Below are 14,390 nucleotides of genomic sequence, written 5' to 3' on the forward strand. Positions count from 1 at the left end.
AGACAACACATGGCATTAGACGCATTAGTAAAGTATGTAAAAACAACGTGTGGTCAAAAATGCATAGACTACCTTGAGCCTACTACATTCAATTAATTGGATTATGATATAAAACAGAAATTACTATACACTAAAAACAAAAATCAAAAAAAAAAAAATAATTAATGAATGGTTATTGTGCAATTTACCCTAAATCAAACTCTTTTTATATTATAAGCTAAGTAAATAATTTTAATCTATATTAGTTTTATTTGATTATAATGTTTGTTTTTATAGTTTTCTTTTTATCATGTACAATTTCTAAAAAAAAAAAAAAAACATTTGTTATTTTTGTTTATTTAGTTTTATATGGGTTTAAAATTTTAATTTAGTATAATTTCTTTTATTAATAATTGTATTACATAATTTAATAACTCTCTATCTCCAACACAAGCTTTGCTTAAAGGAGATAGATAATCAAAAATCTTATCTATAAAAATAATTTATGTATATTCTTTCTTTCGATCAATAAAAAAAATAAAAAAAAGGTGGATAAGTGGATGTCGCTCTGCTGTACAGCAGGTTACAAGTGGGTCACCGTAATGGATGGTGTTAAATTTGAATTCAATGATATATTATCATTGTATAAGAAAAACGATTCTGAGCGAAAACGGTCAGTCAGCCTATGATTTTACCAAGTATATTTGATGATATTATTGTGAATAAAGTAATTTATATATAACCTATTTACGTGGAGCCTTGTTTTAAATTGTCAATCCTTAGCCATAAAAGTTAAACATTTTATACATTTTTAACTACAAAATAATTAATAAATTATAAATTTGATAGATGTTGTCGAAATTTGAACTGTATATGCTTATAAAAAAAAATTGTGCCTATGTATTTTCAATATTTTTTAAGTACTGGGATATTTTTACTTTTTACCCCCCAAAGTACCAACTAGATTCACTTTCCTATCAGAAAAGTTACTGTTGAAGAAAATCCAAGCACTTTTACTGTCCTAAAAGGTGATGACAGACACAAAAATTAAAATTAAAATTAAAAAAAAAACACACATCATTGTAAAATCAATACATTCATTGCTTTGCTCAGAATCTAAAATATATTAGCATATTATCATTTAGACCCAGGGTCTTCGATCATATTATATCGTTATTTCCATTTATGATGTACATTTCAAGTATCTACTATTATTCGTTTTTGAATGACAACTAAATAAGTAAATCGCCATATGAGAAATCCGGGTCCACGACAATTGAGCGAAAGAATAAGAGCGAACGTTAATGAGCGAATAAAAAAGCGTGAATACAAAATGATTGAATAAAAATAGTAAGTTACTAAGTTAGTAAGTTAGTAAGTGTTTGTGTTACATTAGTTAACGCAACTAAAATATCATTAAGTCTTGGTTTATTATTTTCCTTAGGTTGTTGTATTGACATTTGAAGTACATATTGGTTATCTCTTAAAGCACGTCTTGAAGTACTAGCCATCTGCGTGTACGAAATGTTTGTTGTGACCGGCTGAGCTGGTTTCTGTTGCATCCTTTGCACAGCAGTGACTTGTTTCGGGTGTGCTCTTTCTATTGCTTTTTTTAAAGGCCGAGCATCCCTTCCAGTTGGCCGTGTGATTTTCACTACAGTTAGTACATTTTGGTTTTATCTTTTTAGGTTTAGGACAGTCTGTGGTTTTATGACCATCGCTATGACTCGCTATCACTTAACGCATACTGCAGATCCAGAGGCGTGTCCAGTGGGTAGGCCTGGTAGGCCCGGGCCTACCCTGATTTTTAACCTTTAAGTATACCCAAAATATGCATTTTAAAGTTATATGTATATAAGCACACGATATATCAATCATATTTTTTTCTGTAAACAATATAAATATTTGTCTATAAATAAAATTAATAATTGTAGAATTTATCGGCAATTCTCAAGCGCTTCTTGGAAATACCCTATATTTTTATATAGATATTACACGACCCGACGACCGTCGTTGTTTGGTCGGCGATCACCGTCGTAGTGTTGAGCGTCAAAAACTATAACATTGCTATTACATAACAAATATTTTATTTTAGTCTAGTCAAATTAGACAAAAAAACCTACAAAGATTGGAACTAACTTTCAATTTTACACTATAACTTGTTTAATTTTAGACGTAGAGCTAAAAAGTATAGAATAAAAATTAAAGGCCGTAAAATTGTCCATGGAAATATGTAATTTTATATACTTAAATGATCACTGAATAGCGGTAGGTTAGGTTTTTTTTTGTTTTTTTAGTTTTTAGCTAAAACTACTAATCGTACGTACAAAATTTTATTTTCTAATTTATTCATACATTCTTGTAATATCCTTTGGTTATTTATATCTTCTAAAGTCACAGTGTTAAAATCTGTACTTAAAATGTGCTGTTTTAGAGTTATTTTGAATTCTTCCGTCAAATCAAGTTCGTCCAAAATTAATTTTCCAAGGCAGAGCTGGGTTAACATATGTGCCCGTACAGCTCTAGAATACGCATGTCCAGTTATCATTTTTTCAATCGAATTAACTGCATATATTGTATTCCATAATTCTTTAAGACCACTTCCAGCCATAATGTAACCAATTGTGCCCATAAACGACATTAAAACATGAAAACCACAAAGACGTACTACAACTTGGGGTTCAGATTTTTATTGTTCAACAATATTTCATGCTTTGATATACAAGGGTTGATCAAAAGTCACGAAACACGTTTTAAGACCCAATTTCTTACTTTTGCCCGCCGCGTAAATTAAAACTGAATTTATACAGTCGAGAGAACTTGGTGGTAAGTTAACAAATGGTAAATAATTTATAAGAGCTCTTTGGTATTCCTGAGAGTCAGTAATAGCCTCCATAAACCAATTCCAACCGGGAAATTTTGGAACATCAAGCCAACGAGCACACATCCAAAATAATTCATCGAAAGACAACGCCGAAGTATGATTTAATATTGGTCTAATATTGTTGAAATCGTGTAATACAATTTTTGAATTTGTATTGTCTGATTTCTCAAAAGAAATAATCGGAATCGATGCAACATTGCTTATTGCTTCTGCAGTGATAGCTGTTTTTACTTTTTTATACGTTGGTTCAAACTATGGCATCTGCGGGAACAACACATTGAATTCCGCCCATTGAGTGATTATATCCATCTATTGTACTGATATTAAAATCAGCATTATCAAAAACAAATTGGGAAAAACTATTTCTGGCAACTTATTGCTGTGGATAAAGTAATGAAGATGACTCAAAAACATACACGTCGTCGTTATAAGAAGCGCAAAATCTAAAACTTGAAAAAATATCTACCACACGTTTGGTTCCAAAATGTCTGTGTAAATAAAGTCCTGGACTTAACAAAATTGTTGAGTTAAATGATCGAGGTCTACAACAACTTATAATGCTATGCGCTAATGCTATGTATTTATTTTCAAATTGATTTTTTGTTGTTTTTTTATTTTTACCACAAACTTTGGATAAAAAAAACCATTAAAGTTTTGGGCACATCTGTTTCTACATATTTTGTCAAAAACTGATTAGGTGGAGGAAAATATTCAAGATCATACGGTATTGATCTGATATCTTCACGTATTATAGTAGCAGCTGTTTCTACAATAAATTCTTAATCGTTCTTCTTTCGTATCACTTTTTTTAGAATCATACCACGGCACCACGTATTCGTCAATACTTTATACCCCGTGGTTTTGAAACAAACTACTAATTTTTATCCATGAGCTGAGGTTATAAGTATATCATCACCGTACTTCTCTTTTAATTTATTTCTTAAAGTTTTTTCTTCACATAGCCCTTCCATCTTATCAAACAACATCTTCATACTAAATTGGCATTCATTTTCGTTTTCAATAAAATCGCACAAATTGGAAAAGCATTTGCCAACCGTTCGTCATGTGGTCGCACCCTTTTTCTATTTTCAATAGATGGAAACTGATTGCAAAATTTTCGTTCACATGCCTTATGGTATTTTGCCTCTTCAGCAACTAAACAAATAACACTATTTATCCGCCTAAGTACTTCTTTAGCCCAATCGTCACCTCTTTTATTCGCCACATCCAAAATTGACTGTTTTAAATAGAGTGTAGAGACATTAACGACAGTGTCACGACAGTCTTTATTTAATTTCATTTCTAACTCTTTTGAACATGGGTGATCGCAAAATAAACAATTTTCTTTAAATTTAGATAAATATTTAGAACGTAACTGACCTTTTACTGGAGATGACGGAGTTCCAGGTTCGTTTTGATTGTTAAAACATTTTTGAATAGTTCGAGGTCGTGTGTAGTTTTTACGACAAACAATATGAACTTTAACACTCTCTACACCAACTAACAATTTCCATTTATTATCATGTCGTGCTTTACTTGAGTTTATAAAAGTCATTACACCTTTTTGCTTCACTATGACGCACTCACTTTCGACATTTAACTCGATATCGCAAATAAAACAAGAATTAACTATTACAACAATTTTATTAGAAAAAACGTTTTGTAACTGAAAAATATTAATTCTAATACACGGTGTTATAACGTAGCTGCACACAACGAACTGTACGACATTTACATTAATTGGTAGTCATTGGACATGAATAATTCGCATGAACAAAAAACTGAGATAAGATAAAATTAAATATATCGTTCAAAAGACTATAAATATCAGATAACTGTGTGCTCCTTTCCAGACATTCCAAATTTAGAACTACACCGTTCAAAAACGCTAATCGTATAATACACTAACGTATGATCTTAATCTATTAATTTATTGTCTGATAAAAGTCCCTAGTTGTTGATATATAAATTAATGTGTACCAAAATTCAGCTATCGCTGAACTTACTTAAACTAAATTATTTTACAAAAGTGTTAAATATTTTAGTATCACAGATAACTATAGCACACCGCCACAAATATCAAAATTCCGTGATCATTTAAGTATACAAAATGACATATTTCCATGAGCAATTTCACGGCCTTTAATTTTTGTGCCATAATTTTTAGCTCTAAGTCTAAAACTAAACAAGTTATAGTGTAAAATTGAAAAGAGGGTACGCACCCCCTTTTTAAGAGATGGAGAGCTATGCACAAGAGGTATGTCTGGGGACTTTTAGTATGTCAATCAGTAAGCTATGGACTGATTGTGTACCAAAATTCAGCTTTCGAGGAATTAGTTCTAAACTTTTTCCTAATTTGACTGGACTATTTAGTACTGACTTTTAATTTATTGTCACGGTTGACAACCGAGCCCGTGAGTGAGAGTCTTCGTTTCGTATTTTTTTGTGCGTATATTTTAAAACTATTATAAATTGTTTTTTTTTGTATTTTATTAAATTTATAATAAAATGATTAGCCAATTTTTGAAACTTGTTCCTAAATCAACAAGAACATTAAATGATAGTGACGATATAGTAGATCGACCACCAAAAAAAATTGTAAAACTAAACGACAATTCAATTTCTAACGATTTATTTAATACAAAAGTTCTCGATATTAGTTTAAATTGTGATAAAAAACCTATACAGCCAATCATTAATTTTCCCCGTCAAAAAATTGGTAATAAACAACGTTGTTTTTAAAGTTCTTGCTATAAAATATACCCTTGGATTGAATATTCAGTTCAATTGGATGCAATTTTTTGTTTCTATTGTCGTTAATTTGCTACTTCTACATCTCGTGAAAAACAGCAAGATGTTTTAATAGTCTCAGGGTACAGTGATTGGAAAAATATTTCAAGAATGACAAAAAAACAAAAATGAGGCAAATTCACATAAAACTTCGTTTGCAAAATATCAAGGTTTTGTGACATCAAAAAGTGTTGGCGCGGTCAGATCGCCAATTAATAGTCATGTTGAAGAAAATATAATTAAAAATCGAGAAATACTAAAAAGTATAATTCGTTCTATTTTGTATTGCGTGCGGCAAGATATTGGTTCACGCGGTCATTATAATGTAAATACTTCTTTAAACAAAGATCTAGAAACTACTGAACAAACAAACAATCAAGGCAATTTAAAAGAATTATTTGATTTACTATGTTTAGAAAATAAAAAGTTTGATAAAGACTTAATTAAAGTCTTTGCCTAAAAATGCAAAATACACATCAAACATTGTACAAAATGATATTTTACTTGCGTCTTCCAATATTATTACACAAACTATTATTAAAGAAGTTAATGAAGGTAGTTCGGTATACAATTTAATTGTAGATGAAGCTCGAGATGCTTCAACGTTAGAACAAAAGTCAATATGCATTAGGTATGTACATAACTCAATTATTAAAGAACGATTTTTAGAATTTGTACAAGTATTAAAGTTGGATGCACTAGGTCTCACTCATTGTACTATCGAATTTTTAAATATTTTAGACAGTCTTACGACGGTGCGTCAGTGATGTCAGACTCTACCAATGGGGTACAAATAAAAATAGAGAATTCTCTAAAAAACAAATGTCCGTATATACAGTATACACTGTTACTAAATGGTAATATTTAATCGTGACTTTTTAGCTTCCAATGATAGTTCTTCGTTATTTGGTTGTAATAATTTATTATTTGCCTGCATTAAGGTTAATTTTTGACGGAGTTCATTATTAGTTCGCATTAATTCTGATATTGCATTTTGCATTTGCTCATACGTCGGCTGTATGTCCGAGTTCATGACGGTGCACCGTGCATGACACGCGACGGTGGGAACCACTGGTACGCCGTTGCTCGTGGCCTACTTAATTATACAATGTAAACACTTACCAATGTCTTGTTTGCGTGGTAAGCATTTTTCGTGATATTTGAATTACTGAAAATAAAACTACGTACGTGTACGACACTCGAGAGCGGAAACTACATGTTGCTCGTTCAGCAAGCAAATCGCAACTTGTCGCAAGACATAATAATATTTTTGTATTTCGTTAGAAATAATAATAAGGTAATGAATAATCCGTACTATAAATAATAGGGTTCAGGCCCACGGGAGGCGGCACACCACATTACCCGTAGTAGCCTTCACAGGTTTACCAGGAGTATACATGTAACGTATCTTTTTTTAAAAATAATTTTATGTTTTCTGCTGAGGTGAAGGGCTTGCGACAGACAAAAAAAAAGGGAGAGAGAAATAAAAGGGGACCCGCGTCGTGCAACGCTTACAAATCGTTCTTTGAAAGGGGGAACCAAGGGACATTTTATATTATGACAATTGACGATGACTTGAGCCAATGATAATTGAAATGTCTGGAGATGGATTAGCTTTTTAGGTAATTAAGACAATCATTAAAATATCAGGTAAAAGAAAAAAATAATATTATTTATAAATGTTTATACACCTATTGAGAATGCAAAAAAAATTAGTTTGTATATTATATAAAAAAAAAAATAAAGTTAAAACAATTACTTGGGTATTACATAATTGTGTTTAATAAGCAATTGGCTTCATCTTCTAACATATAAAATATTTATCTCGAATGATGACAAAGTTTAAAAGAAATTTAAAATTTAAAACACAATAGAAACTACTATTATGATGTATACTTATGACCCATAACATTGTTATTTAAAATACTATCAACAGTTTACTTGGTAATTTAGACAATAAATTAATGAAAACTTTGTATACCCTTACATGCTGGTCGTCAACTGAATAATACTAACCTATTTTTAATAAGGTTATTTGATTTAATTTGAAGTGATCAATTAGACTCAAATGCCACACTATTTATGCAAACAACAACGTATCTTAATATTAAAATTGTTTAATCATAGGTCAGACCCCCTTCATTAACAGAAATAAAACTCAAATTGATAAACATATAATGATGATGTAATTTATTGTAATAATTGTGTAGATGAATTTAAAAAAAAATTCACAATGTCTAAACTGCGTTACAATGTGTATGATTGTAAATGGTGTAAGTGAAAAATATAAAATTATGCTAATCAGCTTATGAATACAATACATTAATATACATTAATATTAATATGCATTAATTAATTAAGTTACTTATTGCTTTTTTTTAAATGCACAAATGTTAATAATCAAACTATATTAATATAGTGTTGATAAAAAATAAAAAAATATAAAAACAAAAAAAAAATAATATAAAACACAATGGACACAATTATGTGAGAGAAATAACAACCTTAAAATAGTTAATGCATTAACTAATAAAGCACAGATAAAGAAGTGCGTAAAAAAAATATTCATATTTCATAGATATTATGTAAATATGATATTCAGTATGTAAATTAGATATGAATTATAATAACTAATAAGACTAATTTAATTAATAGAGTAATAACAATGATGCGTGAGAAACCTGAGACATACAATAATATAATATTCAGTTTTACATTAAATGAGATTATATGAGTTCATGGAGAGCGTCGTCGGGATCTTTGATGGAAGTTGTATCAGATTTTTCAAGTCCTCATTGTTGACATTACGGGTGACCAATACAACATTACTTGCTTATACTTAGTATTGTATTAAATGAGATTATGCAGATAGTTCTGGGAGAGCATCATCGGGATCTTCATTTGATGTTGTATCAGGCGGTCGAGTCCACTTAATTAACGTTTCAGGAGACCGATACAAGAACACAAGTTTAGCGAATAGGTCTTCTTCCAAATCTAATTCACCACTTTCTCTCACTAGATAAATATCTAAACACAGTTGTAAGATTCTATCTACGTATGGCATATCATCAAACATAATTTTGGTTGATATACCGGTGAAAAAGCCTCGAACAAACGTATGAACGACAATAACAAAAGTTGTATACAGTCCAATAATCCTATAACAAAATTAAATAAATGTATTATTGTGTAATTTGATTACGATTTAAAAATAAATAAATTTAATTAATATTATAAGTCAAATAAAAAAGACATGGGCCAGTGGGTGTTACTCTGCTGTACAGAAGGTTACAAGTGGGTCACTGTAATGGATGGTGTTAAATTTGAATTCAATGATATAATACCAATGTATAAGAAAAACAATTCTGAGCAAAAACGGTCAGTCAGCCTATGATATTACTAAGTATATATTTTGATGATATTATTGTGAATAAAGTAATTTATATATAAACTATTTATGAGGAACCTTGTTTTACACATTTAATCCTTAGCAATAAAAGTTGAAAATTTTATACATTTTTAACTACAAAATAATTATTAAATTTTAAATTTGATAAATTTTGTCAAAATTTGAACATTAAAGGCTTTTGAAAACTATTGTGAATTTTAAATTTTGATCTCCCTTTTGCACCACTAGATTCACTTTCCCATCTAAAAAGATACTGTTGAAGAAAATCAAAACAGTTTTACTGTTCCAAACCGTGATGACAGATACAAAAATAAAAAAATAAATAAGTAAAAAAACACATCATTGTAAAATCAATACAGTCATCATTCCACTCAGAATCTAAAAACATTAAGTCAAGCAGTTTCAAAGTCCGACATTCAAAATCTATTGTTACATTAGAAAATGATTGCCAAAGTGCGTGCTACCGTACAATTTTATTATTTGGTCTAAAAATAAATTTTAAGCCCAAATGACAGCAGGGACCCAAATGGTTACAATTGTTAATGTTGATTAAGATAAAACTTCTTGACACAATAATTACGAACAAACACCACAGTATAATGTAAAATATAATACATATTATTAATTGTAATGAAATAAATATTTATATAGTATTCACTATAATTTGTTCCGGATTTCATTTATTTTTTTTATCTATTCCTTATGATTAGTCGTGCTATGCTTGGGTGAGGCGATCTGAGAAAACAATAGTTCAAAACGAGTGCCAAAAGTCAAATGTATTAGAATGTAATTAATAAATTTTTTTTTAAGTGATTCTAAATTTTATACTAAAAAATATATGAAATATGAACACAATGAGTTATGAACTTATAAATAATATTGTTTTTACCCTTTTCCACTGATGATGTTCAATGTTTCTGGAAATGCTTTGTCATTAAATGTATATATTGTGAATGTACGTTTATTACCACCAGGAATACATGAACTTTTGGGCAAATCGTATAAATATCGAGCAGAACTTTCATTAGGACATTCTTCATACAAGTCCCACCATTTTTCACTATCATTGTTTTGATTGTTACCATTTAAAAACACACTAGCATTCATGTATGGTACAGCTAGAAAGTAAAAACGAGAACAATTAATAAAAATATCCACTGATTTGATTAACTATGATAATATTCAATATTACATACTTTCATTACTGATCATGAGCTGTGATACAGCACTTGCTCCTCCAAATCCAGTGACTTTAATAAACTTTGGTATTAAACCATACAACATGACACTGTTTTTTTTATTAGTAATGAGATTAGCCAGTTCTGCACAAATTGTTTGGTTAATAGTAATTTCATGACTATCTTTAACGTCTTTTGGTTGCTCTCCATAGGCATTTTTACGGTTAATAGCCCAATCAGTTTTAACCGTGTAAGAGGCATCTATACAAACATTAATCAAAAATACAAATTAGTAGTGTACAAATTGTTTAAAGATTAATTTAAATAAAAAAGGAAATCATTCAAAACATTACTAGGTGCACTAAGATGTTTTATCATGCTGTCCAATTCAGGTGGACTGATTGACCATGTATTTGCTGAATGGGTTGTTAAAGTGAAAACACCAACATCTTCATAATCATAGTTGGATAAGAATGTTTGGGCCGATCTAGACTTTTTGTAAACATTTATCATAGAATACCAGTCAGATTCATCAAACCTGAAAAAAAAATGTTATTATTATTGGGGCTCATAAACTAAAAAGCAGTAAAAAGAGTTTATGTATGCAACTATGCTCCTAAAATAATCAAATATGCACTTGAAATTTCAATACATAGTAAACAACCTTTGCAATAGAATCGTATAAAATATAAAAACAACTGGGTACATTTTTTTTTTATTTATTATCCAAACTTAATCGAATCCTAATTATTTTGATTCCAAACTTAAATGAATAAACACATTTTTTTTTGTTGTTCATGGGTACAAACCCATATATATTTGTAATTTGTTATATTAGCAAGTCAACCATTATTTTAAATATCATATTTACAATCATTTACCTTTATTATACTATTGTATTATAAATATAATTATATTATTTAGCTATATTATATCTTTAGCCCATACATTGGTTATATTATATTATATTTTTAAAATTTAGATAATATTTTTATTGTTTTCAAATAAATTTGGTTTTTGATAGAGGTTACAAACATTGGTACCCATTCTTACATAAAAAACTAATAAAAGTGTGTTAACAATAACTTAAAATAATTCTTAATGCTCTTTCAATGTAACAAAAAGAGCATAATAATGAATAAATATGCCAAATCAACTAAAAATTTCAAAATGAAATGTAATTACATGCTAAATAAAATTGCATATATGGAATCCTATGGGTTACTACCATTAGAGCGAGTTTCTATGTTAGCTTACATTAATGACTTGACAAGATTGATGTGCTAATGCATAAACTTACGTGCCCCAATTATAAAATACCTATATATCATATAAAATATTAATAAATACAAATCAACAATACTATATTATTTTTCAAAACAACACTTACTTTTCGATTGTACCTTCAATAGTCATGGTGTATATTGGTTGGTTCGATCCAAGTTTAACATTTAGATTGATACTTTCGGGCAAATTGGGCTCTCCCACTGTATTTCCAAGAGCAAATAATACCAGTGGAAACGAGATAGCAGTCACTAAACAGATCAAGCATCCACCTCCTATCAAGTATTTTTTTGCTGGTTTAACTTTTATACCCCTAGGATTTGGGTATTCATTTTCTACACGCCTTGAACACTATAAAAAATAAAAGTTAGATTTTGTTTTTAATGTTATACGCATACAATAATACTTTTAGTTGGAAAATATGAGCGAAGATGTCCTCCATTTTAAGCCAATCTGGTAATGTCATTGATGTTTCGGTCCATACCCAATCCATTATTGTCCGCAGTTCAAATACAAATGGGCATAACATAAAACTAAAAACAATCAACATAATAAATATCCAGCAAATTATAATGTTTAATTATATGTATTAATAAAACTTACAGTTTGAATAGAATCATGTTAATATAATTGTAATTTTTACATAGAACATTTCCAAGAATTCTTGTTGGATATCCACTTCTAATTTGATATGCAGACAGTAATAGGTAAAAGCATTTTACCATATACCATAGCTGAGGTGGAATCACAGCGTTAAATTGTCTAGATAATAAAATTAAAATTAGTAAAATGACAATACACATTGCCAAATTAGTTTACCTTTCTGTAACCCCAGGTAATATGAAAAACATCCATATATGAGAACCAATTATCAACACAAATTGGAATAGTATTTTTCCCAGGATATACTTTCTTAAATAAAGCAACCGATCAACAGTAATTAATGCAAATTGAAGGGTCAACATGATTAAAAACGGAACAGGTACTTTATTTTCTTCAAAGTATTGAGACACGCCACCATCACTTTGAGACTATTATTATAAATACAAATAAATTAGTATACAATTTAAAATTAATTTGATTTGATTTAAAATAAAAATTATGTACACCAAAAGCTGAGAATCCAAAAACAACAACAAATATATTGAAGAAATCACACAAAAACATATAAGTATAAACGTCAGCGTTGACTCTAGAGCTTGAATCTATTAACTGTTCGAAGAAAGACACTAGAGGACTGCAATGCTTTTTGAGACTAAAAATGAAAATAAACATTATTATACTATACATTTCTAAATGTATATAATGTGTGTTCTTACGATAACGGCATTATTTCTAAGAGATTATCAGTCTCTGCAGAGTTGGATTTATCGAATGACTGTTCGTACGACTTTTGAATAAATTGTTCATCTCTGTTACTGGATTGCAAAAATTCTGGAGCTAACACAACTGTTGTTTGTTCAGTACTTGGATCATTGTCTACAGATCCTTGGTAACCCTCAGAACCCATTGAACATCGAGTATCAATTGTGTCAAATAAAGATATTTGGTTAATGGGAGTTCCTTTAAATGACAATGAACTTTTCCAAAGACCCAATGATTTTAACATTGTTCTAAAATAATTATTTAAAGATAATGTATGTGGAGTCATAATACATATATTTATAATAATAATATTTTTACCGGTGGAAGAACAAAACAAGAAGTAAGAATAAATCATATGTGGCATAATTTTGTTTCCTCTCAATGCCAATAATTCTTGGCAGGAAGAATGGCATGTTGTCAGTAACAACTTGTTGATTCCATGGGATCATATCGAATTGGAACATACATTTAATGACTACAATTACCTAATTAAAATATAACATTAATATGAAAGCATTTATATTAAAATTTAAAATATTAAATTACTTCAGTGTACGCAATAAGAGTGACCCAGAAATTCTTTGTCGGCCTAGGAACAGTGAGCGTACCCCACAAAAAAACCATTAATGGCAATGGCAAGCTTAAAATAGTGGCAGATTTAATCTGATGCAGGAATATCATAAAATAACACACTAAATCAGAGTGGGATATGATTGCAAACCAAAGAGCCAAGATGAGGCGCATAAGCTGGGGCTGATTGGAAGCATTTAATTCTTGCTGTTCTTCTAATTCTTCTAACTTTTCAGCACTAAAAAAATAAAATTCAAATCAAACATTAGTACTTATGTTTTGAAGTGTTGATGTAAGTGCAAATGTCATGAAGTAAATTTTTAGTTGAAATATTGGTACGTTATAGTATAGTACATTTTTGGAATGCTCATTAGTTTTTATAGTCTATAATAATAATTAAAACAATAAATTGTATATTTATAGACATATCATATAAAATGTATACAAAATATATACATACTATATTCATTCCCATAAGCTCAAATATGGTATGTAACCATATATTATTATAATTTGTATTTATGTTTGATAATATTGTTCTTACTTGAAAGTTTGATAATAGGTCAATATTACTTTCTAATTTACACTCTAATACCAAAAAAAATATAATACTATATTAAAACCAGTAAACGAAAATTTGCCATGTGGTAAGTTTCAAACTTTCAATAGTGTGTTGTTAGTTTTGACTTAAGAATGAATTCAGTATTGACTTATTATTAAATTTTTTGATAAGAACATTATCTGAGCTTTAATATTGCCTTTTATTCGATATTTTAATTTTCAAGCGAGATATGAGCATTTTTAATTCTTGATATTTCGCATCATATCTTGCTTGATAATGAAAATATTAAAATATCCCTAACACTTAAGCACTGATAATGTTTTTACCTAAAAGTTTGATAATAGGTCAATTCACTCTAATATAAAAATT

At 29.2% G+C, this 14,390-nt stretch overlaps 1 protein-coding gene across 9 annotated transcripts in view; it reads right to left on the minus strand.

The window, feature by feature from the left end:
* Window positions 1-7,820: 7,820 nt before the first annotated feature.
* LOC132937027 (piezo-type mechanosensitive ion channel component-like) overlaps window positions 7,821-14,390 on the minus strand; it is a 40,180-nt gene continuing 33,610 nt past the window's right edge. For 8 of the 9 annotated variants that reach the window (XM_061003848.1, XM_061003852.1, XM_061003851.1 and 5 more), the window contains 12 exons: window positions 13,436-13,697; window positions 13,208-13,374; window positions 12,844-13,137; window positions 12,632-12,779; window positions 12,344-12,555; window positions 12,128-12,286; window positions 11,931-12,057; window positions 11,631-11,875; window positions 10,594-10,778; window positions 10,259-10,501; window positions 9,952-10,180; window positions 7,821-8,811 (listed from right to left, as the gene is read on the minus strand). In XM_061003848.1, the coding sequence (XP_060859831.1) occupies window positions 8,514-8,811; window positions 9,952-10,180; window positions 10,259-10,501; window positions 10,594-10,778; window positions 11,631-11,875; window positions 11,931-12,057; window positions 12,128-12,286; window positions 12,344-12,555; window positions 12,632-12,779; window positions 12,844-13,137; window positions 13,208-13,374; window positions 13,436-13,697 (2,569 nt within the window). In that variant the 3' untranslated portion in view covers window positions 7,821-8,513. Of the gene's footprint in view, window positions 8,812-9,951; window positions 10,181-10,258; window positions 10,502-10,593; window positions 10,779-11,540; window positions 11,561-11,630; window positions 11,876-11,930; window positions 12,058-12,127; window positions 12,287-12,343; window positions 12,556-12,631; window positions 12,780-12,843; window positions 13,138-13,207; window positions 13,375-13,435; window positions 13,698-14,390 lie in introns of those variants that run through there. The other variant, XM_061003854.1, reaches the window with a different exon arrangement.

This window comes from Metopolophium dirhodum, chromosome 1, assembly GCF_019925205.1.
Source record: "Metopolophium dirhodum isolate CAU chromosome 1, ASM1992520v1, whole genome shotgun sequence".
NCBI lineage: Eukaryota > Metazoa > Arthropoda > Insecta > Hemiptera > Aphididae > Metopolophium > Metopolophium dirhodum.